General features: G+C 49.7%; 1 protein-coding gene across 1 annotated transcript in view; it reads right to left on the minus strand.

The window, feature by feature from the left end:
* LOC129696002 (1-phosphatidylinositol 4,5-bisphosphate phosphodiesterase gamma-1-like) overlaps positions 1 to 26,862 on the minus strand; it is a 130,152-nt gene that overhangs the window by 32,485 nt on the left and 70,805 nt on the right. Inside the window, exons 17-23 of the mRNA XM_055633422.1 lie at positions 21,214 to 21,407; positions 16,789 to 16,972; positions 13,238 to 13,315; positions 11,197 to 11,300; positions 3,970 to 4,069; positions 2,641 to 2,707; positions 1,873 to 2,036 (exon numbers count right to left, since the gene is read on the minus strand). Of these exons, the coding sequence (XP_055489397.1) occupies positions 1,873 to 2,036; positions 2,641 to 2,707; positions 3,970 to 4,069; positions 11,197 to 11,300; positions 13,238 to 13,315; positions 16,789 to 16,972; positions 21,214 to 21,407 (891 nt within the window). The remainder of the gene's footprint in view (positions 1 to 1,872; positions 2,037 to 2,640; positions 2,708 to 3,969; positions 4,070 to 11,196; positions 11,301 to 13,237; positions 13,316 to 16,788; positions 16,973 to 21,213; positions 21,408 to 26,862) is intronic.

Here is a 26,862-nt window from a genome sequence, read left to right on the forward strand (position 1 = left end):
GACTAGTAGCTCTACTCAACAGCCAAAAATCTGTAGCCTCCCTTTGATCTGGTATTTTGTTGGTTCACATCCTTGATCAATGGTGTTTTATCATTAATGTTTTTTATTATTAATGTTTAGTGTTTTCTGAGTCATTCGTAACTGTCACTGTATGTCATGTTGTTACTTGTGGGCGGAGCACCAAGGCAGATTCCTTGTAGAAACATAGAAATTAGGTGCAGGAGTAGGCCATTCGGCCCTTCGAGCCTGCACCGCCATTCAATATGATCATGGCTGATCATCCAACTCAGTATCCCGTACCTGCCTTCTCTCCATACCCTCTGATCCCCTTAGTCACAAGGGCCACATCTAACTCCCTTTTAAATAAAGCCAATGAACTGGCCTCGACTACCCTCTGCGGCAGAGAGTTCCAGAGATTCACCACTCTCTGTGTGAAAAAAAGTTCTTCTCATCTCGGTTTTTAAAGGATTTCCCCCTTATCCTTAAGCTGTGTCCCCTTGTCCTGGACTTCCCCAACATCGGGAGCAATCTTCCTGCATCTAGCCTGTCCAACCCCTTAAGAATTTTGTAAGTTTCTATAAGATCCCCTCTCAATCTCCTAAATTCTAGAGAGTATAAACCAAGTCTATCCAGTCTTTCTTCATATGAAAGTCCTGACATCCCAGGAATCTGTTCTGGTGAACCTTCTCTGCACTCCCTCTATGGCAATAATGTCCTTGTATGTGAATACTTGGCCAATAAACTTACTTACTTACTATCCACTGACTTATTGACCATCACACTATATCAGGCCTCAAACTAGTAGTGATTATTTACAGTGGAACAACAAGCTGTCCTCCTAAATCTACCCACATCTCCCAATCATTGGCTTCCCGATACTGGCCTGACTCAGACCTGTCTACAAATATCCCTCCTCGGCCTTTCACAGACAAAATGAATCGTTGCACTCTCAGTCCTGATGCCCGCTGAATTCACCTGCACTCTCCTCCTCTCAATTGCTGCAGCCATGCACTTCAATACCTGGTGATGCCAGGTGTTAGTGTGCGGGGATCACTGGTCTGTGGAAAACATGGATAGGTGACGTTTCACAGAGTGCTGGAGTAAATCAGCGGGTCAGGCAGCATCTGTGGAGACAAGGAATGGGTGGCATTGCGGGTTGAGACCCTTCCTCGGACTGTAAAGTCTGTTGTATTTGTTGTGTTGGACGGTAGCCGGACAGGACGCTGAAGGACGAGAAGCCGAAGCCAAGATGCTGAACGGATATTACGTCGAAAAGCCAAGATGCCGAACAGACTTGAAGCCAAAATGATAAATAGGTATGAAATACTTTCCAAAAGTCTATATTTGCTGCAAGAATTGTTGTGCCTTGTACGTCTCCAGGGACGGGATTGGTCCAACGCATTGTCAGTCATGGACAAAGGTCAGCGATTGGACCAGACCCCGGGGCGTCCATCACATCACTGCCTGTGGCAATAGCAGCAGCTTGGAGTCACTGCCATCATTTTACAAACGCAAACTCAAACTCCCCCCCTCACTCTCCCTCCCATCTCCCCTAGCCAGTGATGTCATAGATGTGGCGGTTTGGACCAATCGTTGACCTTTACCATGACAGTCAAGGTGTTGGACCAATCCCGTCCCCGGAGACGTTTTGTCCGTTCTGTGTCGTGTCCGTTCTGTGTCGTGTCCGTTCAGTATCTTGGCTTTTTGGCGTGATGTACATTCAGCTTCTTGGCTTTAGCTTCTCGTCCTTCGACACGGTATTGGACAAAGGCTGGAGAGGGAAGCAGGTGGGAGCCCGAACCAAAACCAGCAGGTGTGTGTTGGGATAGAGTTGCCCTGAGTGTGGGCTCCTTGCTGCCCACGCTGCCTTACCCTGGCGTCTGCGTTCTGCGCTGCTTCACGGATCTTGGCCACCCAGTCGGTCAGGTCGTCCTGACTGTCGGCTGCCACGTCGAGCAGCTGCGCGGGGTGACACGTCTGCTGGGAGTTGATGGTGAACACGTACTGCTTGCTCCCCTTGCCATCCTTCTGTATCACTGTCAAACAAAACCCAACGTGTACACACTGCCTTACACCAGACACAGACAGAGACACAGACACAGACACACACGCACACACAGACGCACACAGCCACACACACACACACACTGACGAGCGAGGGCCAGCTCTGCTGGACGGTGGAGAGTGTTGGGGAACAGTTGTACCTACAAACCTGTACGTCTTTCCATCCAAAGAAATCTCAACGTAGGGCCGGCTGCGGCAATTCCTCGCTGTCACTCCGCGACAGATCAACGCCGCGGTTAAACCAGGGCTAGCACTGGGGGTGGCACGATGGGGCAGCGGGTAGTGTTGCTGCCTCACAGCGCCGGAAACCCAGGATCCATCCTGACCACGGGTGCTGTCTGTACGGAGTTTGCACGTTCTCCCCGTGACCTGCGTGGGTTTTCTCCGGGATCTCCAGTTTCCTCCCACACTCCAAAGACGTACAGGTTTGTAGGTTCATTGGCTTGGTGTAAATGTAAATTGTCCCCAGTGTGTGTAGGATGGTGTTAATGTGCGGGCACGGACTCGGTGGGCCGTTTCCGCGCTGTATCTCTAAACTAAAGTCAACGTTGGACAGATGTTGAGCAGCCGACTTACCCACGTAGCACGTCGGAACATCAATAAACCCTTTGAGGAAACTTCCCAGTGGACTGTTCTCCACCGACTGTAGCGACAACAAACAGAAACAGATGTTACAGAAACACATCTGGATTCATGTAGCATCACATTTATACTTCATAGAGTCACACAACACAGTAACACACCCATCATCCAATCTTGTCCATGCCGACCAACATGTCCCATCTAAGTCCCACCTGCCTGCATTCGGCCCACAGCCCTCCACATGTACCTATCCATGTACCTGTCCAAATGTCTTTTAAACGATGGGATAGTCCCAGCCTCAACTACCTCCTCTGGCAGCTTGTTCCATACACCCACCACTCTTTGTGTGAAAAAGTGACCCCTCAGATTCTTATTAAATCTTTTCCCCTTTCACCTTGAACCTATGTCCTCTGGTCCTCGATTCCCCTACTCTGGGCAAGAGACTCTGTGCATCTACCTGATCTATTCCTCTCATGATTTTATACACCTCTATAAGATCTCCCCTCATCCTCCTGCGCTCCATGGAATAGAGACCCAGCCTGCTCAACCTCTCCCTATAGCTCACACCCTCTAGTCCTGGCAACATCCTCGTAAATCTTCTCTGAACCTTTTCCAGCTTGACAACATCTTTCCTATCTTGGCAACATCTGTGATCTGCTCTGTACTAATGGCACCAACGTGTGTGTTTTCGGCTGGGAGCAGGTGGTGATAAATGGGAAGGAGGTCACCCCCCTCCTGGCCCTGACCCACCCCCACCCCCACCCTCCCCTTCCCTCTCACCATCTTGTCACACCCCGCTTCACCCCCCTCTCACCCCCCCGCCTCACCCCCCCCCTCACACCCCCCCCTCACCCCCCCCCTCACCCACCCCCTCACACCCCCCCCCTCCTCACCCCCCCACACCCCCCCCCTCACCCACCCCCTCACCCCCCCCTCACACCCCCCCCCACACCCCCCCTCACCCCCCTCCCCACCCCCCCACTCACCCCCCCCTCCTCACCCACCCCCTCACCCACCCCCTCACACCCCCCTCCTCACCCACCCCCTCACCCCCCCCTCACCCACACCCCCGCCCTCACCCACCCTCCTCACCCACCCCCCCACACCCCCCCTCACTCACCCCCCCCCTCACACCCCCGCCTCACCCACCCCCCCACCCCCCCCTCCACACCCCCCCCCCGCCTCACCCCCCCTCTCACCCACCCCCTCACACCCCCGCCTCACCCACCCCCTCACCCACCCCCCCTCACACTCCCCCCCTCACTCACCCCCTCACCCCCCCCCACCCTCACATTCACCCCCCCCTCACAGTTGCCCCCTCACCCTCCCGTCGGGCTCCACCGCTGCCGTCTCGTTGCTGGTCTCCTCCACGTAATTGGCCGGGAACCACAGCTGCTTCTTGCCCCCATAATCCCCTCTCCACCTGGTGGCACAGAGAGAGAGACGGCAACGTCACAGACTCACCCTGACCCTGGTACAGGCAGTCTAGTCTAGTCTAGTACAGTCCAGTACAGTCTAGTACAGTCCAGTACAGTCTATTCCAGTACAGTCTAGTACAGTATAGTCCAGTACAGTATAGTCCAGTACCGTACAGTCTAGTACAATAGTCCAGTACAGTACAGTACAGTCTAGTACAGTCCAGTACAGTCTAGTACAGTACAGTACAGTCCAGTACAGTAGTCTAGTACAGTCTAGTACAGTCTAGTACAGTACAGTACAGTCTAGTACAGTCTAGTACAGTACAGTACAGTCCAGTACAGTACAGTCTAGTACAGTACAGTCCAGTCTAGTACAGTCTAGTACAGTCCAGTACAGTCTAGTACAGTACAGTACAGTCCAGTACAGTCTAGTACAGTCTAGTACAGTACAGTACAGTCTAGTACAGTCTAGTACAGTACAGTACAGTCTAGTACAGTCTAGTACAGTCTAGTACAGTACAGTACAGTCTAGTACAGTCTAGTACAGTCTAGTACAGTCTAGTCCAGTACAGTCTAGTACAGTACAGTCTAGTACAGTCTAGTACAGTCTAGTCCAGTACAGTCTAGTACAGTCCAGTACAGTCTAGTACAGTACAGTCTAGTACAGTACAGTCTAGTACAGTTCAGTACAGTCCAGTACAGTCTAGTACAGTACAGTCCAGTACAGTAGTCTAGTCCTGTCTAGTCCAGTACAGTCCAGTACAGTCTAGTACAGCACAGTCTAGTACAGTAGTCTAGTACAGTACAGTTTAGTACAGTCTAGTAACGTAGTCTAGTACAGTCTAGTACAGTACAGTCTAGTACAGTAGTCTAGTACAGTCCAGTACAGTCTAGTGCAGTACAGTCCAGTACAGTCCAGTACAGTACAGTCCAGTACAGTACAGTCTAGTACAGTGCAGTACAGTACAGTACAGTCTAGTACAGTAGTCTAGTACAGTCCAGTACAGTCTAGTACAGTACAGTCTAGTACAGTCTAGTACAGTACAGTACAGTACAGTCCAGTACAGTACAGTACAGTATAGTACAGTACAGTACAGTCTAGTACAGTACAGTACAGTCTAGTACAGTACAGTCCAGTACAGTCTAGTACAGTGCAGTCTAGTACAGTACAGTCTAGTACAGTTCAGTACAGACCAGTACAGTCTAGTACAGTCCAGTACAGTCTAGTACAGTACAGTCCAGTACAGTAGTCTAGTCCAGTCTAGTCCAGTACAGTCTAGTACAGTACAGTCTAGTACAGTAGTCCAGTACAGTACAGTCTAGTACATTTCAGTACAGTCCAGTCCAGTACAGTCTAGTACAGTCCAGTACAGTCTAGTACAGTACAGTACAGTCCAGTACAGTCCAGTACAGTACAGTCTAGCACAGTACAGTCTAGCACAGTCCAGTATAGTCTAGTACAGTACAGTAGTCTAGTAGTCTAGTCCAGTCTAGTCCAGTGCAGTCTAGTACAGTACAGTACAGTCCAGTCCAGTACAGTCTAATACAGTCCAGTACAGTACAGTCCAGTACAGTCTAGTACAGTCCAGTACAGTCCAGTCCAGTCTAGTACAGTCCAGTACAGTACAGTCCAGTCAGTCCAGTACAGTCCAGTACAGTCTAGTACAGTCCAGTACAGTCCAGTCTAGTACAGTCCAGTACAGTACAGTCCAGTCCAGTCCAGTACAGTCCAGTACAGTCCAGTAGTACAGTCCAGTACAGTACAGTCCAGTACAGTCCAGTACAGTACAGTCTAGTACAGTCCAGTCTAGTACAGTCCAGTACAGTACAGTCCAGTACAGTCCAGTACAGTCCAGTCTAGTACAGTCCAGTACAGTACAGTCCAGTACAGTCCAGTACAGTACAGTCTAGTACAGTCCAGTCTAGTACAGTCCAGTACAGTACAGTCCAGTACAGTCCAGTACAGTCCAGTCAGTACAGTCCAGTACAGTACAGTCCAGTACAGTCCAGTACAGTACAGTCTAGTACAGTCCAGTCTAGTACAGTCCAGTACAGTACAGTCCAGTACAGTCCAGTACAGTACAGTCCAGTACAGTCTAGTACAGTCCAGTCTAGTCCAGTAGTACAGTACAGTCCAGTACAGTCTAGTACAGTCTAGTACAGTACAGTCCAGTACAGTCTAGTACAGTCTAGTACAGTACAGTCCAGTCCAGTCTAGTACAGTCCAGTACAGTCCAGTACAGTCCAGTCTAGTACAGTCCAGTACAGTCCAGTACAGTCCAGTCTAGTACAGTCCAGTACAGTACAGTCCAGTACAGTCTAGTACAGCACAGTACAGTACAGTCCAGTACAGTAGTCTAGTAGTCTAGTCCAGTACAGTCCAGTACATTACAGTCTAGTACAGTACAGTCTAGTACAGTCTAGTACAGTAGTCTACTACAGTCCAGTACAGTCTAGTACAGTACAGTCCAGTACAGTCTAGTACAGTACAGTACAGTCTTGTACAGTACAGTACAGTCTAGTACAGTCCAGTACAGTCCAGTACAGTCCAGTACAGTCTAGTACAGTACAGTCTAGTACAGTACAGTCTAGTACCGTACAGTCTAGTACAGTACAGTACAGTACAGTCCAGTACAGTCTTGTACAGTCTAGTACAGTCCAGTACAGTCCAGTACAGTCTAGTACAGTCCAGTACAGTCTAGTACAGTACAGTACAGTCCAGTACAGTCTTGTACAGTCTAGTACAGTACAGTCCAGTACAGTCTAGTACAGTGCAGTCTAGTACAGTACAGTCCAGTGCAGTCTAGTACAGTTCAGTACAGTCCAGTCTAGTCCAGTACAGTCCAGTACAGTCTAGTACAGTACAGTCTAGTACAGTACAGTCTAGTACAGTCCAGTACAGTCTAGTACAGTACAGTCTAGTACAGTCCAGTACAGTCCAGTACAGTCCAGTACAGTCTAGTACAGTCTAGTACAGTCCAGTACAGTCCAGTACAGTCCAGTACAGTCCAGTACAGTCTAGTACAGCCTAGTACAGTCCAGTCCAGTACAGTCCTAGTACAGTCTAGTACAGTACAGTCTAGTACAGTAGTCTAGTACAGTCTAGTACAGTACAGTACAGTCCAGTACAGTCCAGTACAGTACAGTCTAGTACAGTCCAGTACAGTCTAGTACAGTACAGTACAGTCTAGTACAGTACAGTCCAGTACACTCTAGTACAGTACAGTCTAGTACAATACAGTCTAGTACAGTCTAGTACAGTCTAGTACAGTACAGTCTAGTACAGTACAGTCTAGTAAGTCTAGTGCAGTACAGTACAGTACAGTACAGTCTAGTACAATCTAGTACAGTAGTCTAGTACAGTCCAGTACAGTCTAAATAAACTGCCGGAAATAGCAGGGGACCGCGGATCAAAGGAGTTGGAGGAATTGAGTGAAATCCAGCTTAGTCGGGAAGTGGTGTTGGGTAAATTGAATGGATTAAAGGCCGATAAATCCCCAGGCCCAGATAGGCTGCATCCCAGGTACTTAAGGAAGTAGCTCCAGAAATAGTGGATGCATTAGTAATAATCTTTCAAAACTCTTTAGATTCTGGAGTAGTTTCTGAAGATTGGTGGGTAGCAAACGTAACCCCACTTTTTAAGAAGGGAGGGAGAGAGAAAACGGGGAATTACAGACCAGTTAGTCTAACATCGGTAGTGGGGAAACTGCTAGAGTCGGTTATTAAAGATGGGATAGCAGCACATTTGGAAAGTGGTGAAATCATTAGACAAAGTCAGCATGGATTTACGAAAGGTAAATCATGTCTGACGAATCATATAGAATTTTTCGAGGATGTAACTAGTAGCGTGGATAGGGGAGAACCAGTGGATGTGGTGTATCTGGACTTTCAGAAGGCTTTCGACAAGGTCCCACATAAGAGATTAGTATACAAACATAAAGCACACGGCATTGGGGGTTCAGTATTGATGTGGATAGAGAACTGGCTGCCAAACAGGAAGCAAAGAGTAGGAATAAACGGGTCGTTTTCACAATGGCGGGTAGTGACTAGGGGGGTACCGCAAGGCTCAGTGCTGGGACCCCAGCTATTTACAATATATATTAATGATCTGGATGAGGGAATTGAAGGCAATATCTCCAAGTTTGCGGATGACACTAAGCTGGGGGGGGCAGTGTTAGCTGTGAGGAGGATGCTAGGAGACTGCAAGGTGACTTGGATAGGCTGGGTGAGTGGGCAAATGTTTGGCAGATGCAGTCTAATGTGGATAAATGTGAGGTTATCCATTTTGGTGGCAAAAACAGGAAAGCAGACTATTATCTAAATGGTGGCCGATTAGGAAAAGGGGAGATGCAGCGAGACCTGGGTGGCATGGTACACCAGTCATTGAAAGTAGGCATGCAGGTGCAGCAGGCAGTGAAGAAAGCGAATGGTATGTTAGCTTTCATAGCAAAAGGATTTGAGTATAGGAGCAGGGAGGTTCTACTGCAGTTGTACAGGGTCTTGGTGAGACCACACCTGGAGTATTGCGTACAGTTTTGGTCTCCATATCTGAGGAAGGACATTATTGCCATAGAGGGAGTACAGAGAAGGTTCACCAGACTGATTCCTGGGATGTCAGGATGTCTTATGAAGAAAGACTGGATAGACTTGGTTTATACTCTCTAGAATTTAGGAGATTGAGAGCGGATCTTATAGAAACTTACAAAATTCTTAAGGTGTTGGACAGGCTAGATGCAGGAAGATTGTTCCCGATGTTGGGGAAGTCCAGGACAAGGGGTCACAGCTTAAGGATAAGGGGGAAATCCTTTAAAACCGCGATGAGAAAAACTTTTTTCACACAGAGAGTGGTGAATCTCTGGAACTCTCTGCCACAGAGGGTAGTTGAGGCCAGTTCATTGGCTATATTTAAGAGGGAGTTAGATGTGGCCCTTGTGGCTAAGGGGACCAGAGGGTATGGAGAGAAGGCAGGTACGGGATACTGAGTTGGATGATCAGCCATGATCATATTGAATGGCGGTGCAGGCTCGAAGGGCCGAATGGCCTACTCCTGCACCTAATTTCTATGTTTCTATGTTTCAATCAGTGGAACATGAATCAGTGCAGGGACGAAGTGCAGGTGCTGGATTACAGTAAAGGTAGACACTAAACGCTGGAGTAACTCAGCGGGTCAGGCAGCGGTAGAGTTGCTGCCGCACAGCGCCAGAGACCCGGGTTCCATCTTGACTATGGGTGCTGAGAGAATTCAGCAGCTGGGCTTGTACACTCTGGAGTTTAGAAGGATGAGAGGGAATCTTATTGAAACATATAAGATTATGAAGGGTTTGGACACGCTAGAGGCAGGAAACATGTTTCCGATGTTGGGGGAGTCCAGAACCAGGGGCCTCAGTTTAAGAATAAGGGGCAAGCCATTTAGAACGGAGACGAGGAAACACTTTTTCACACAGAGATTTGTGAGTCTGTGGAATTCTCTGCCCCAGAGGGCGGTTCTCTGGGTGCTTTCAAGAGAGAACTCGATAGGGCTCTTAAAGATAATGGAGTCAGGGGTTATGGGGAGAAGGCAGGAACGGGGTACTGATTGGGGATGATCAGCCATGATCACAGTGAATGGCGGTGCTAACACGAAGGGTCGAATGGCCTACTCCTGCACCTATTGTGTATTGTCTATTGTCTGTGTGGAGTTTGTATGTTCTCCCTGTGACCGCGTGGGTTTTCTTTGAGATCTTATTAAGACAAACTCATTCAATTTAAAATTATACATAGATTATATTATTCAAAAACAAGATTGAACAAATTTTATCCAAATATATCCGCCACGTGATAAATGTCTAGCCCAAAAGGCAACTATAACACACTCCTTAGTTTCCTGCATAAAACTTTATAGATTTTGGAATGATATTTTTGAAATACTTACAAAATTATTCAAGACAAGAATGGAACCTAATACTGAAATGATTATATTTGGTTTAATGGAAGATGGGAATAAATTGAACACATCTCAAAATCTATTCCTTAACTATGGTTTAATAATAGCAAAAAAATTAATACTTAAATTTTGGAAGGGTACATCAATACCAACGCTTAAAATGTGGATTGCAAGTATGTTGGACACCGCTCATCTTGAGGAAATGCGATTCCTCCTAATGGATAAATCAGACCAATTCATAACGAGTTGGTCTCCATTCGTCGTTTTTTTGGAATCATATGGTGCAACACAATTGTAAAAAATAACTGTTTCAGGACTGGACGAGGGTTGGTCAAGACTATAAATAATGATCTCCTTTTCTTTTCTCTATTTTCTCTCTCAACTTTCTTCATTTACTCGTTCTCTTTCTTCACGCACTATATATTTCACATCTTTCTATCCTTTACTATCTAACTTCTTTTTCTTATTCTCATCTTTTTTCAATGTAACAAAAAAAAAAGAAGTTGTACATAAAATGTATTATGAAAATATATATTAGGCACTTTGGTGCCATATGACTGTACTTACTTCTAATAAAATAAAATATTAAAAAAAAAAAAAGACAAACTCATGAGAGGAATATATCGGGTAGATGCCCAAAATAGGGGAATCGAGGACCAGAGGTTTAAGTTGAAGGGGAAAAGATTTAATAGGAGCCTGAAGGGTAACTTCTTCACACAGGTGGGTGTATGGAACAAGCTGCCAGAGGAGATAGTTGAAGCTGGGACTATCCCATCGTTTAAGAAGAAGTTAGACAGGTACATGGATAGGACAGGTTTGGAGGGATGTGGACCAAACGCAGGCAGGTGAGACTAGTGTAGCTGGGACATGTTGGCCGTTGTGGGCAAGTTGGGCCGAAGGGCCTGTTTCTACGCAGTATCATTCTGTGATAATCCATCTCCGGTTTCCTCCCACAATCCACAGGTTTGTAGGTTAATTGGCTTGGTATAAATGTAAATTGTTGCTTGTGTGTGTAGGATAATGTTAGTGTGCGGGGATCGCTGGTTGGTGTGGAATCTGTGGGCTGAAGGGCCAGTTTCTGCCCTGTATCTCTAAACTTAACTAAGACAAATATCTTGAGAGAAGGAATAGGAGAGGTTTGGGGTGGAGACCTTTGTTCAGACTGAGAATCAGGGCAGAGGGAGACACAGAGACATGAAGCAGACTCACCAGCCCCCCTCCTGCTTGTCCACGTTGTGGATCAGGGCCTGCTTGCAGAAGGACAGCTCATCCTCCCGCTGGGCCTTGTAGTCGTACAAGGCCTTCACCGAGCACTGGGAGAGAGAGAGAGAGAGCAGAGACTAGAGTCACTGGGGGGACACACGCACACACACGCACGCACACGTACGCACAAGCGCACACACACCCACGCACACACACGCACGCACACACACACACACACGCACACACCCGTACACACCCGCGCACACACACGCACACACACACGCACACACACATACACAAGCGCATACACACACACACACACACACACACACACACACACACACACACACACACACACACACACACACACACACACACACACACACCCGCACACGCACACACACCCACACCCACTCACACACACACACGCACACACACCTGCGCACGCACACAGCGCACGCGCACACACACACAAGCGCGCGCACACACACTCTCACACACACACACAAGCGCATACACACACACGCACGCGCGCACACACACACACGCACACACACAAGCGCGCACACACACACACATGTGCACACACGCACACACACACACACACACACACACACGCACACACACACCCACACACACACTCACACACACACACACACACACACACACACACATGCACACGCACGCAGGCACGCACACACAAACACACACACACGCACACACACACACACGCACGCTCACACACACGCACGCACACACACGCACACCCGCACCCACACCCACACCCACGCACTAACACACCCTCCATTCTGTTGTCAACTCACAGAGTTTCAGAGCCGTACAGCACGGAAACAGGCCCTTCGGCCCACCTTGTCCACACTGACTAAGGAATACCAATTGAACATCCCCTACACAGTTGGGTTTAGAGGCCATAAGTATCATGACCCGGAATATCACCCGTGCAGGAAGGAACTGCAGATGCTGGTTTACCAAAAAAAGACACAGAGTGCTGGAGTAACTCAGCGGGTCAGGCAGCATCTGCGGAGAACATGAATAGGTGACGATTCGGGTCGGAACTCTTCTTCAGACATCTCCAGAGCTGCTTGACCCGCTGAGTTACTCCAACACTTTATATTCATCTTTGGTCTGAACCAGCATCTGCAGTTCCTTCCTGCACAGGTGATGTTTGGCGTTGGGACGGTTATTCAGACCTATCCAATTGGTGTTGAGGTCTTCACCTGCGTTAGGGATCAGTGGCGCCGTGACACCCCCCCCCTGTCAGGCAGGGAGTCACAGCCCCCTCAGACAATGCAATGGTGCACTGAGACTGGGGTGCAGCACAGTGGCATCTGGCACCAGCAGGGATGAAGTACGACCTTCCCTTCCCCACCAAGTTTCCAACCCAACCTGTGGAGAGACCCAACCAATGAGTCGCATCACGAAGGGGCACAGACAAGGTCGACAGTCACAACCTTTTTCCCCGCAGGGTGTCCAACACTAGGGGGCGCAGCTTTCAGGTGAGAGGGGCAAGGTTTACAGGAGATGTGGGGGGCAAGGTATTGGTGGGTGCCGTTCAGATGCCTTCTTCCTCTTGCATATGGCATGCACAGCCAGCCTAAAGTTGTTCTATTTGATCATCTGATTGATGGCGTTCGTCGAAACAAGGTGGACCACGTGAAGGTTGCAACTTCTCACCCCGTTCAGATACCTGATAACAGAGGGGAAAAAGCTGTGCCTGAGGCAGATACCATAGTGGTGTTTAAGAGGCTTTTAGACAGGCACATGGATATGCAGGGAATGGAGGGATACGGATCACATGCAGGCAGAGGAGATCAGTTGATCTTGGCATCAGGTTCGGCACAGACACTGTGTTCCTGTGTTGTACCATGTTCTAAGGGGTAGTCTGTGGTCAGGGTGCATCTGCTGACTAGGGCCCTCAGCATGAAGCCTCTCCCAACTGAAACATCTCAGCCCCTCACTAGGACCAAGCACTGACCTCCTCCCACACCCACCACAACCACCACACGACCAAGAGTCTGGGTCTTACCCTTACTGTTGGCATCTTATTGGCTTCTACGTAGAAGTGTGGTGTCCTCATCTCGTACAAGGCTCCATAGTCCAGCTCCTGAAAGCAAGGTGAATAACCGGTAGTCAGAGAGACTGCGATGACCATGTGTGAAAGAGAAGTACCCAGGGTCAATGTGAACAGTTGTCATTCCTTGTTCATCAATAGAGATACAGCACGGAAACATGCCCTTCGGCCCACAGAGTCCGCACCCCAACCAGCGATCCCCACACACTAACGTTATTAGTTTAGTCTAGTCTAGTCTAGTTTAGTTTATTGTCACGTGTACTGAGGTACAGTGAAACACTATCCTACACACACTAGGGACAAGTTATAATCTTTACCAAAGCCAAGTAACCTATAAACCCGTACGTCTTTGGAGTGTGGGAGGAAACCGGAGCACCCGGAGAAAACCCACGCAGGTTACGGGGAGAACGCACAAACTCTGTACAGACAGCACCTGAGGTCAGGATGGAACCCGAGTCTCTGGCGCTGTGAGGCAGCAACTCTACCGCTGTGGCAAAATACTTTCATATTCTTTATCATCACCTTGGTCACAAGGCTGGTGACACAACATCTAAGTCTGTGGATAAATGTGAGGTTATCCACTTTGGTAGCAAAAACAGGAAGGCAGATTATTATCTAAATGGTGTCAAGTTGGGAAAAGGGGAAGTACAACGAGATCTGGGGGTCCTTGTTCATCAGTCTATGAAAGTAAGCATGCAGGTACAGCAGGCAGTGAAGAAAGCAAATAGCATGTTGGCCTTCATTACAAGAGGAGTCGAGTATAGGAGAAAAGAGGTCCTTTTGCAGTTGTACAGGGCCCTAGTGAGACCACACCTGGAGTATTGTGTGCAGTTTTGGTCCCCTAATTTGAGGAAGGACATTCTTGCTATTGAGGGAGTGCAGCGAAGGTTTACAAGGTTAATTCCCGGGATAGCGGGACTGTCATATGCTGAGAGAATGGAGCAGCTGGGCTTGTACACACTGGAGTTTAGAAGGATGAGAGGGTTTCTTATTGAAACACATGAAATTATTAAGGGTTTGGACACGCTAGAGGCAGGAAACATGTTCCCGATGTTGGGGGAATCCAGAACCAGGGGCCACAGTTTTAGAATAAGGGGTAAGCCATTTAGAACGGAGACAAGGAAAAACCTTTTCACACAGGGAGTTGTGAATCTGTCTGCCTCAGAGGGCGGTGGAGGCCGGTTCTCTGGAAACTTTCAAGACAGAGCTAGATAGGGCTCTTAAAGATAGCGGAGTCAGGGGATATGGGGAGAAGGCAGGAACGGGGTACTGATTGGGGGTGATCAGCCATGATCACGTTGAATGGCAGTGTTGGCTCGAAGGGCCGAATGGCCTACTCCTGCACCTATTGTCTATTGTCCAAGTTTGTCTTTGATCAGTGGCGTTGTCAAACTAATGACAAATGATCAAAGCACAAAGTGCTGGAGAAACTCAGCAGGTCGGGCAGCATCTGTAGAGGGAATTTCACTGCCAATGGTTCTTTCCAGCGGGACCACAAGAAATACTCCTGGTAAACGTGAAAGAAAATGAAGTTCTAGCTTGTCCCAGACTCATGGAACAGCTGTGCAGCGGTAGAGTTGCTACCTCACGGCACCAGAGACCCGGGTTCCATCCCGACTGCGGGTGCTATCTGTACGGAGTTTGCACGTTCTCCCCGTGACCTCGTGGGTTTTTCTCCAGGAGCTCCGGTTTCCTCCCACAATCTAACGTGCGGGTTTGTAGGTTAATTGGCTTCTGTACATTGTCCCTAGTGTGTAGGATTGAGCTAGTGTAGAGGAATCGTTGGTCAGCGTGGACTCAGTGGGCCGAAGGGCGTGTTTACGCACTGTATCTCCAAGGACCGACATCCCAATTTATCCATGCCAACCAAGATGTACATCTAAGATAATCGCATCGACTGAAGAGTTGCTCCAGCACTCACGATGGGGCCATAGTCCTCTAAACGCTATCTTCTCAAGTACCTGTCCAAATTGTTCACACCCTCAGGTCTTGGCAAGGACAGTTCAGTACAGTACTCACTCAGAAGTGTTGGCGGTAGACAAAAAATGCTGCAGAAACTCAGCGGGTGAGGCAGCATCTGTGGAGAAATGGAGTAGGCAACGTTTCGGGTCGAGACCCTTCTTCAAATTCTTCCCAGCATTTTTTGTCTACTTTCCATGTTTCCAGCATCTGCAGTTCCTTCTTATACAGCACTGTTGTGTTGTCACCCTGAAATCCTCAGATGTTTGCACCAGATGTTTGGTCTGATGATGGATGCGTTTGGCGGGAGCTCGCTTATGTTTCACAGATTTCACTGATACATGTCCATCACCGATGTTTCGGCCTCCTTGGGTCCAGAGCCTTCCTGGATTATCCCTGTTGCCAGGCCAACACAGGTCATGGCAGCTGAGAGGAGTCCGACAGTACCGGAACATTCCGCCTAGGCCGAATTCATGGGCCATAGGTGATAGGAGTAGAATTAGGCCATTCGGACCATCAAGTCCACTCCACCATTCAATCATGGCTGATCTATCTCCCCCTCCTAACCCCATTCTCCTGCCTTCTCCCCGTAACTTCTGACACCCGTACTAATCAAGAATCTATCTATCTCTGCCTTAAAAATATCCACTGACTCTCCTCCACAGCCGTCTGTGGCAAAGATTTCCACAGATTCACCACCCTGAGACTAAGAAATTTCTCCTCATCTCCTTCCTAAAAGAAAGTCCATTAATTCTGAGGCTGTGACTTGTAGTTCTAGACTCTCCCACTTGTGGAAACATCCTCTCCACATCCACTCTATCCAAGCCTTTCACTATTCTGTATGTTTCAATGAGGTCCCCCCCTCATTCTTCTAAACTCCTGAGAGTACAGGCCCAGTGCCGACAAACGCTCATCATATGTTAACCCACTCATTCCTGGGATCATTCTTGTAAACCTCCTCTGGACCCTCTCCAGAGCCAGCACATCCTTCCTCAGATATGGGGCCCAAATTCTGTACATTTCAATGAGGTCCCCCCTTTATTCTATTAGTCATAGAGTGATACAGCGTGGAAACAGGCCCTTCGGCCCAACTCGCCCACACCGGCCAACAATGCCCCAGCTTCAGCTTCCATATCCCTCCAAACCTGTCCTATCCATGTACCTGTCAAACTGTTTCTTAAATGATAGGATAGTCCCAGCCTCAACTACCTCCTCTGGCAGCTTGTTCCATACACCCACCACCCTTTGTGTGAAAAAGTTACCCCTCAGGTTCCTATTAAATCTTTTCCCCTTCACCTTGAACCTATGTCCTCTGGTCCTCGATTCCCCTACTCTGGGCAAGAGACTGTATGCATCTACCCGATCTATTCCTCTCATGATTTTGTATATGTCTATAAGATCTCCCCTCATCCTCCTGCGCTCCATGGAATAGAGACCCAGCCTAGTCAAGTCTCCCTATAGCTCACACCCTCTAGTCCTGGCAACGTTGGTATGGTATTGCAAGGGTAGAGAGAGAGTGTAGGAGCGCCGATCTCATGCCCACTTACCGTGGTTCCCATCTTCTCCAGCGTCTCCTCGTTGATGGGGTAGCGAAGCTTCATCTTGCGATACAGCGAGTGCTTCTCGTAGTAGTTGACCAGGTCGACCAGGCTCTCAAACTCGGCCGAGCTGCCCAGCATGAAGAGGCGACCCTCCTGCTGGATACGGCAGTGTTTGATCTTGCCCTCTGCCCTGGAGATCACACACAAGGTGGACATCACCCCAACAAACTCTCATCATTCACACACGGACCAACCGCAAGGCCAAGACGGATCCTCACCCAGGCAACTAGTTGTGAGCCGGCCACAGAAGCAGATCCACATTCACACATTACAATCGCTCCGCGCTATTAAACCTCTACTCCTACAGAAACATTTCTTACTTTATCTATGATAGAAGTGTGAAAACACACACCTCCAGATTCAGGGACAGTTTCTTCCCAGCTGTTATCAGGCAACTGAACCATCGTACCACAACCAGAGAGCAGTGCTGAACTACTATCTACCTCATTGGTGACCCACGGACTATCCTTGATCGGACTTTACTGGCTTTACCTTGCACTAAACGTTATTCCCTTATCGTGTATCTGTCCACTGTGGACGGGTCGATTGTAATCATGTGTAGGAAAGAACTGCAGATGCTGGAAAATCGAAGGTAGACAAAAATGCTGGAGAAACTCAGCGGGTGCAGCAGTATCTATGGAGCGAAGGAAATGGGTGACGTTTCGTGTCGAGACCCTTCTTCAGACTGATGTGAGGGTGGGGGAGGAGGGGCGGGAAGAAGAAAGGAAGTGGCAGAGACAGTGGGCTGTGGGAGAGCTGGGAATGGGAGGGGAAGGAGGGAGAAAGCAGGGACTACCTGAAATTGGAGAAGTCATTGTTCATACTGCCGGGGTGTAAACTGCCCAAGCGAAATATGAGGGACTGCTCCTCCAATTTACGGTGGGACTCACTCTGGCCATGGAGGAGGCCCAAGACAGAAAGGTCGGATTCGGAATGGGAGGGGGAGTTGAAGTGCTGAGCCACCAGGAGATCAGGTTGGTTAATGAGGATCGAGCGGAGGTTTTGGGCGAAGCGATCGCCAAGCCTACGCTTGGTCTCACCGATGCAGAACAGCTGACATCTAGAGCAGCGGATGCAATAGATGAGGTTGGAGGAGGTGCAGGTGAACCCCTGCCTCACCTGGAAAGATGCTTGGGTCCTTGGATGGAGTCAAGGGGGGAGGTAAAGCGACAAGTGTAACAATTCTTGCGGTTGCAAGGGAAAGTGCTAGGAGAGGGGGTGGTGTGGGTGGGAAGGGACGAATTGACCAGGGATCATGTATTGTCTTTCTGCTGACTGGTTAGCATGCAGAAAAAACTTTTCACTGTACCTCGGTACACGTGACAATAAACTAAAGTGAAACTGTACTGCCTGCTATTGGCATTATACTGGCTCATGTCAAGAGAACCACATTCTCTAAAGATCTCACAACTCAATGGCCATAGAGTGTGGCGCAGCGGTAGAGTTGCTGCCTCATGGCACCAGAGACCCGGGTTCCATCCTGACTATGGGTGCTGTCTGTACGGAGTTTGTGCGTTCTCCCCGTGAACTGCGTGGGTTTTCTCCGGGTGCTCCGGTTTCCTCCCACACTCCAGAGACGTGCAGGTTTACAGGTTAATTGGCTTTTGTAAAATTGTAAATTGTCCCTAGTGTGTGTGTGTGTGTGTGTGTGTGTGTGTGTGTGTGTGTGTGTGTGTGTGTGTGTGTGTGTGTGTGTGTGTGTGTGTGTGTGTGTGTGTGTGTGCGTGTGTGTGTGTGTGTGTGTGTATGTGTGTGTGTGATAGTGTGTGTGTGTGTGTGGTATAGTGTCAGTGTGTGTGTGTGTGTGTGTGTGTGTGTGTGTGTGTGTGTGTGTGCGTGTGTGTGTGTGTGTGTGTGTGTGTGTGTGTGTGTGTGTGTGTGTGTGTGTGTGTGTGATGTGTGTGTGCGTGTGTGTGTGTGTGTGTGTGCGTGTGTGTGTGTGTGTGTGTGTGTGTGTGTGTGTGTGTGTGTGTGTGTGTGTGTGTGTGATAGTGTCAGTGTGTGGGGATTGCTGGTCGGTGTGGACTTGTTGGGCTGAAGGGTCTGTTTCCATGCTGTATCTCTAAAGTCTATAAATAGTCTAATGATTTATGTAACTTTGTATCTCTAGAGTAAACTAAACTAAACTAGTGTGAGCGGGTGAGTGATCGTAGACTCTGTAGGCCAAGGAGTTAAAGTAAACACTGGCATCAAGGTACAAGGTAGATGGGAATGATTTCTGTGAAGGTTCTGCTCAGGATGATGGGTGTTTTAGTTTAGTTTAGAGATACAGTGTGGATACAGGCCCTTCGGCCCATTGAGTCCGCACCGACCAGCGATCCCCGCACATTAACATTATCCTACACACACTAGGGACAATTTACATTTACACCAAGCCAATTAACCTACAAACCTGCACGTCGTTGGAGTGTGGGAGGAAACCGAAGATCTCGGAGAAAACCCACGCAGGTCACGGGGAGAACGTACAAACTCCGTACAGACAGCACCCGTAGTCAGGATAGAATCAGGATCTCCGGCGCTGTGAGGCAGCAACTCTACCGCTGCACCACCGTGACCGCCCTTTATCCCACGCTCCTTGCCACCGGGTGTTGGGGATGGAGCTGGTGAACGTGGTTCAGGTGGACCTCATTGCTGGGCTGTTCACTCTGTGGGCTGTGACCATCGCCTTGGGCTAGACCTTCACAAAGGTTGTCTACCTCCACCAATGGCCAAGGTTCCCCCACTAGTCACACCAGTGCAGTGGATAAAGATGTTAGTCCAAGCATGACTAATGGTCTGTGGAATTCTCTGCCACAGAGAGCGGTGGAGGTCAGTTCTCTGGATACTTTCAAGAGAGAGCTAGATAGGGTTCTTAAAGATAGCGGATTCAGGGGATATGGGGAGAAGGCAGGAACGGGATACTGATTGTGGATGATCAGCCATGATCACATTGAATGGCGGTGCTGGCTCGAAGGGCCGAATGACCTACTCCTGCACCTATTGTCTATTGTCTGGATAGAGTGGATGTGTTGAGGATGTTTCCAATAGTGGGAGAGTCTAGGACTAGAGGTCACAGCCTCTGAATTAAAGGATGTTCCTTTAGGATGGAGATGAGGAGATGAGGAATCTGTGGAATTATTTGCTACAGAAGGCTGTGGAGGCCACAAGTCAGTGGATCATTTTAAGGCAGAGATAGATAGATTCTTGATTAGTACGGGTGTCAGGGGTTATGGGGAGAAGGCAGGAGAATGGGGTTGAGAGGCAAAGATAGATCAGCCATGATTGAATGTCGGAGTGGATTTGATGGGCTGAATGGCCTAATTCTGGTCCTATCCCTTATAAACATGTGCAGGAGGGAACTGCAGATGCTGGTTTACACCGAAGATAGACACAAAATGCTGGAGTAACTCAGTGGGTCAGGCAGCATCTTTGGCCAGAAAGAATGGGTGATGTTTCGGGTCGAATCTTCTTCAGACTGAGAGTCAGGGAGAGGGAGACAATAGACAATAGGTGCAGGAGTAGGCCATTCGGCCCTTAGAGCCAGCACCGCCATTCAATGTGATCATGGCTGATCATCCACAATCAGTGCCTCGTTGCTGCCTTCTCCCCATATCCCCTGACTCCGCTATACTTAAGAGCTCTATCTAGCTCTCTCTTGAAAGTATCCAGAGAACCGGCCACCACCCTCTGAGGCAGAGAATTCCACAGACTCACAACTCTCTGTATGAAAAAATGTTTCCTCACCTCCGTTCTAAATGGCTTACCCCTTATTCTTAAACTGTGGCCCCTGGTTCTGGACTCCCCCAACATCGGAAACATGTTTCCTGCCTCTGGCGTGTCCAAACCCTTAACAATCTTATATGTTTCAATAAGAAATCCCTCTCATCCTTCTAAATTCCAGTGAATACAAGCCCAGCCGCTCCATTCTCTCAGCAGATGACATTCCCGCCATCCCGGGAATTAACCTGGTGAACCTGCGCTGCACTCCCTCAATAGCAAGAATGTCCTTCCTCAAATTTGGAGACCAAAACTGCACACAATAGAGACATAGAGATATGTAAGGATAAGGTGTGAAAAGGACAGATCAAAGTGGACAAATATCAAGGAAAATGTAGACTAGATCATTGTTAGCTAGGAGAAAGTGACAAGGAAGCTGACAGAGATAGAATGTATTCAGGGGAACAGTCAGACTGGTGGGAGAACTGGGAATGGGGAGTGCTGGGGAGAGAGGGAGAGCAAGGGTTACTTCAAGTTAGAGAAGTCACTATTCATGCCGCTGGGGCGAAGGCTTGTTGAGTCGATGTGAGGGTGTGACTGACAATAGACTATAGGTGCAGGAGTAGACCATTCAGCCCTTCGAGCCAGCACCGCCGACTGATGTTGGTCACTCACCGGAAGGAGATGGCGTAGGAGTTGGCCTCGTTCCTCATGCGCACCAGGAACGCCCCATCCCGTGGCACACGCATCAACATGTGTTCTGCCTGGAGCCGCGTGAGGTTAGCGTGATACCACCTGGTGGGACAACATGTCATTAGGCGTGTTAGTAACCGCAGATGCAGGTTTACATCGCAGACAGACACAGAGTGCTGGAGTAACTCAGCGGGTCAGGCAGCGTCTGTGGAGAACATGGATAGGTGACGTTTCACAGAGTGCTGGAGTAACTCAGCGGGTCAGGCAGCATCTGTGGAGAACATGGATACGTGACGTTTCACAGAGTGCTGGAGTAACTCAGCGGGACAGGCAGCATCTCTGGAGAATGTGGATAGGCGACGTTTCACAGAGTGCTGGAGTAACTCAGCGGGTCAGGCAGCATCTCTGGAGAATGTGGATAGGAGACGTTTCACAGAGTGCTGGAGTAACTCAGCGGGTCAGGCAACATCTCTGAGGGAAAGGAATGGGTGATGTTTTGGGTGGAGACCCTTCTTCAGACCGAGAGACAGGAGAGAGGGAGACTAAAGACATGGGACAAATGAAAGTCCTGTCCATTTGTTCTATATCTCTCATTTCGCTTTCCCCAGGCTCTCACTGAAGAAGGGACCCACCTGAAACGTCACCTATTCCTTGTTCTTCTATAGACCCCGCATTCTCTTCCCAATCACCAAATGTCTCTCATTCTCACTCCCTGAGCGCTAAGACTTCCCACTTCATTGGACTGAGCATCTGCCAACCCTGTCAGGGTTGTAGAGTCGTACGGTGTGGAAACAGGCCCTTCGGCCCAACATGCCCATGCCGACCAACATGCACCATCTACACTAGTCCCACCTGCCCGCGTTTGGCCCCTGTCCCTCTAAACCTGTCGTGTTCATCACAACCCAGAGATCTCCGCTTCTCAGAGGCAGCAGCTGTGAGGATATTTCATGTTCCCAGCTCGGGATTGTAGAGTTGTAGATGTAGCCCAGTCCCACACACACCACACTCCCCACCATTGTAGATGTAGCCCAGTCCATCACACGCACCACACTCCCCACCATTGTAGATGTAGCCCAGTCCCACACACACCACACTCCCCACCATTGTAGATGTAGCCCAGTCCCACACACACCACACACCCCACCATTGTAGATGTAGCCCACACACACCACACTCCCCACCATTGTCCCACCCACACACACACACCTTTGTAACTGTAGCCCAGTCCTTCACACTCCCCACCACAGTAGATGTAGCCAAGTCCATCACACTCCCCACCACTGTAGATGTAGCCCCGTCCACATACCGACCACACACTCCACACCATTGTAGATGTAGCCCAGTCCATCACACACACCACACACTCCCCACCATTGTAGATGTAGCCCAGTCCCACACACACACCACACTCCCCAAGATTGTAGATGTAGCCCAGTCCATCACACACACCACACTCCCCACCATTGTAGATGTAGCCCAGTCCATCACACACACCACACTCCCCACCATTGTAGATGTAGCCCAGTCCCACACACACCCACACTCCCCACCATTGTAGATGTAGCCCAGTCCCACACACACCACACCCCCACCATCTCTGTAGCAGCTCCCACACACACCACACTAGAGGTTGTAGATGTAGCAGAGTCCCACACACACACCACACTCCCCACCATTGTAGATGTAGCCCAGTCCCACACACACACACTCCCCACAGATGTAGCCCAGTCCCACACACACACCACACTCCCCACCATTGTAGATGTAGCAGTCCCACACACACACAGTCACCATTGTAGATGTAGCCCAGTCCCACACACACCACACACCCCACCATTGTAGATGTAGCCCAGTCCCACACACACCACACTCCCCACCATTGTAGATGTAGCCCAGTCCATCACACACACCACACTCCCCACCATTGTAGATGTAGCCCAGTCCCACACACACCACACTCCCCACCATTGTAGATGTAGCCCAGTCCCACACACGCCACACTCCCCACCATTGTAGATGTAGCCACAGTCCCACACACACACACCACAGAGACACCATTGTAGACAGCACAGTCCACACACACACCACACAGACCACAGATGTAGCCCGTCCAGTCACACACACACACACACTCCCACCATTGTAGATGTAGCCCAGTCCCACACACACCACACTCCCCACATTGTAGATGTAGCCCAGAGACACAGACACACAGACCATTGTAGAGACACAGAGTCCCACAGACACACCACACACACACCACACATTGTAGATGTAGCCCAGTCCCACACACACACACTCCCCACCATTGTAGAGTAGCACAGTCCCACACACACCACACAGACCACATTGTAGATGTACACAGAGACACACACACAGAGACACCAGAGACACAGTCCCACACACACACAGAGTCACAGAGTAGCACAGAGTCCACACACACACACACTCCACACAGTCAGAGAGCCCAGTCCCACACAGAGTCACAGACCCCACACAGACACAGAGTCACACAGACACACAGACACAGTCACATGTACCCAGACCCACACACACACACAGTCACCCACCATTGTACAGAGACACAGTCCACAGACACACACACAGAGTCACAGACACAGAGTCACCCAGAGTCACAGAGACACAGACCCCACCATTGAGACACAGAGACACACACACACACCACACAGAGTCACAGAGAGATGTACAGAGTCCCACACACACACACACACCAGTCACAGTAGCCCAGTGATACAGCATGGAAACAGGCCCTTCGCCCAGTCCCAACTTGTCCACACCAGCCACCATTGTAGATGTCCCATCTACACTAGTCCCACCTGCCTGCGTTTGGTCCATATCCCTCCAAACCTGAACTATCCATGTACCTGTCTAAATGTTTCTTAAACATTGGGATAGTCCCAGCCTCAACTCATTAATGTTGAGAAAGTCAATCCTAACGACAGATCCCTCTCAGAAATAGATTGTGGAAACAAGGGGCAGAGAGACACATATGGAGTTGAGTTTGAGTGTAGTTTATTGTCACGTGTACCGAGGTACAGTGAAAAGCTTTTGTTGCGTGCTAACCAGTCAGCGGAAAGACACTCCCCACATGTATTAGCCAATCGATCCAATCGCACACAGATACATGATAAGGGAATACCATTGTAGTGCAAGGTGAAGCCACACACACAAACACTCCCCATCAAGGTAGTCTAGCCCAGGTCTCCTAACATGGCAGATAGTAGTTCAGGACTGCTCTCCAGCTGTGGTAGGATGGTTCAGTTGCCTGATAACAGTTGATCAATACGGGTGTCAGAAGTTACGGGGAGAAGGCAGGAGAATGGGGTTAGGAGGGAGAGATAGATCAGCCATGATTGAATGACGGAGTAGACCTGATGGGCCGAATGGCCTAATTCTGCTGCTATCACTGAAGACCTTATGCTAAGAGCTGGGAAGAGCCTCCCCATGGACCACAGGGCTGTTTGTAGATGTAGTGACGTCCACACACCAATATTAACTGGGGGATTGTGTAGATGTACGGGTCCCACACACACACTGATCTATATGCACCATTGTACCTGGTGTAGCCCAGTCACAGAGTGATACACCATTGTAGATGTAGCCCCTTTGGCCCAACGTCCACACCCCCACCATTGTCCCATGTACACCAGTCCCACACACACACCACACTCCCCACCATTGTAGATGTAGCCTATCCATGTCCACATGATGTAGCCCAGTCCCACACACACTAAACCATTGTACTGTACCCAGTCCCACACACACACACACACTCCCACCACGGTGTAGATGTAGCCCAGTCCCACCACACACACAGGGTGTAGTCACCCATTGTAGATGTAGCCCAGTCCCACACACACCACACTCCCCACCATTGTAGATGTAGCCCAGTCCAACACACACACCACACTCCCCACCATTGTAGATCCGCAAGTCCCACACACCCACCCTTCCTCCCCCACACTTTGTGGAACCACTAGCCCACTGAGTCCCACACACACACACGTTCCCCACCATGTTAGATGTAGCCCAGTCCCACACACACACACTCCGTCCCACCATTGTAGATGTAGCCCAGTCCCACACACACCACACACCCCACCATATTATATGTAGACCCGTCTCACACACACACACACCACACTCCCCACCATTGTAGATGTAGCCCAGTCCCACACACACACACCACACTCCCCAAGACCCCAGATGTAGCCCAGTCCACACACACACACACACACTCCCCACCATTGTAGATGTAGCCCAGTCCCACACACACCACACACTCCCCACCATTGTAGATGTAGCCCAGTCCCACACACACACCCACACCCAGTCCCACACACCCACACTCCCCACCATTGTAGATGTAGCCCAGTCCCACACACACCACACACCCCCCCCCTGCATATGTCGCCCAGTCCCACACACACACCACACTCCCCCCCACTGTAGATGTAGCCCAGTCCCACACACACCACACTCCCCACCATTGTAGATGTAGCCCAGTCCCACACACACACCACACACCCCCCCCCATTGTAGATGTAGCCCAGTCCCACACACACCACACTCCCCACCATTGTAGATGTAGCCCAGTCCCACACACACACCACACTCCCCACCATTGTAGATGTAGCCCAGTCCCACACACACCACACACCCCACCATTGTAGATGTAGCCCAGTCCCACACACACACCACACTCCCCACCATTGTAGATGTAGCCCAGTCCCACACACACACCACACTCCCCACCATTGTAGATGTAGCCCAGTCCCACACACACACAACACACCCCCCACCATTGTAGATGTATCCCAGGCCCACACACGCCCCACACACCACCATTGTAGAGGTATCCCAGTCCCACACACACCACACTCCCCACCATTGTAGATGTAGCCCAGACCCACACACACACCACACACACCACACCCCACCATTGTAGATGTAGCCCAGTCCCACACACACCACACTCCCCACCATTGTAGATGTAGCCCAGTCCATCACACACACCACACTCCCCACCATTGTAGATGTAGCCCAGTCCCACACACACCACACTCCCCACATTGTAGATGTAGCCCAGTCCCACACACACACCACACTCCCCACCATTGTAGATGTAGCCCAGTCCCACACACACACCACACTCCCCACCATTGTAGATGTAGCCCAGTCCCACACACACCACACTCCCCACCATTGTAGATGTAGCCCAGTCCCACACACACCACACACTCCACCACTGTAGATGTAGCCCCGTCCCACACACACCACCCTCCCCCCCACTTGTAGATCTAGCCCAGCCCCACACTCACCACACACCCCCCCATTGTAGATGTAGCCCAGTCCCACACACACACCACGCTCCCCACCATTGTAGATGTAGCCCAGTCCCACACACACCACACACCCCACCATTGTAGATGTAGCCCAGTCCCACACACACCCACACTCCCCTCCACTGTAGATGTAGCCCAGTCCCACACACACCACGCTCCCCACCATTGTAGATGTAGCCCAGTCCCACACACACCACACTCCCCACCATTGTAGATGTAGCCCAGTCCCACACACACACCACACCCCCCACCATTGTAGATGTAG

The sequence above is a fragment of the Leucoraja erinacea genome, chromosome 4, assembly GCF_028641065.1.
Source record: "Leucoraja erinacea ecotype New England chromosome 4, Leri_hhj_1, whole genome shotgun sequence".
Lineage (NCBI taxonomy): Eukaryota > Metazoa > Chordata > Chondrichthyes > Rajiformes > Rajidae > Leucoraja > Leucoraja erinaceus.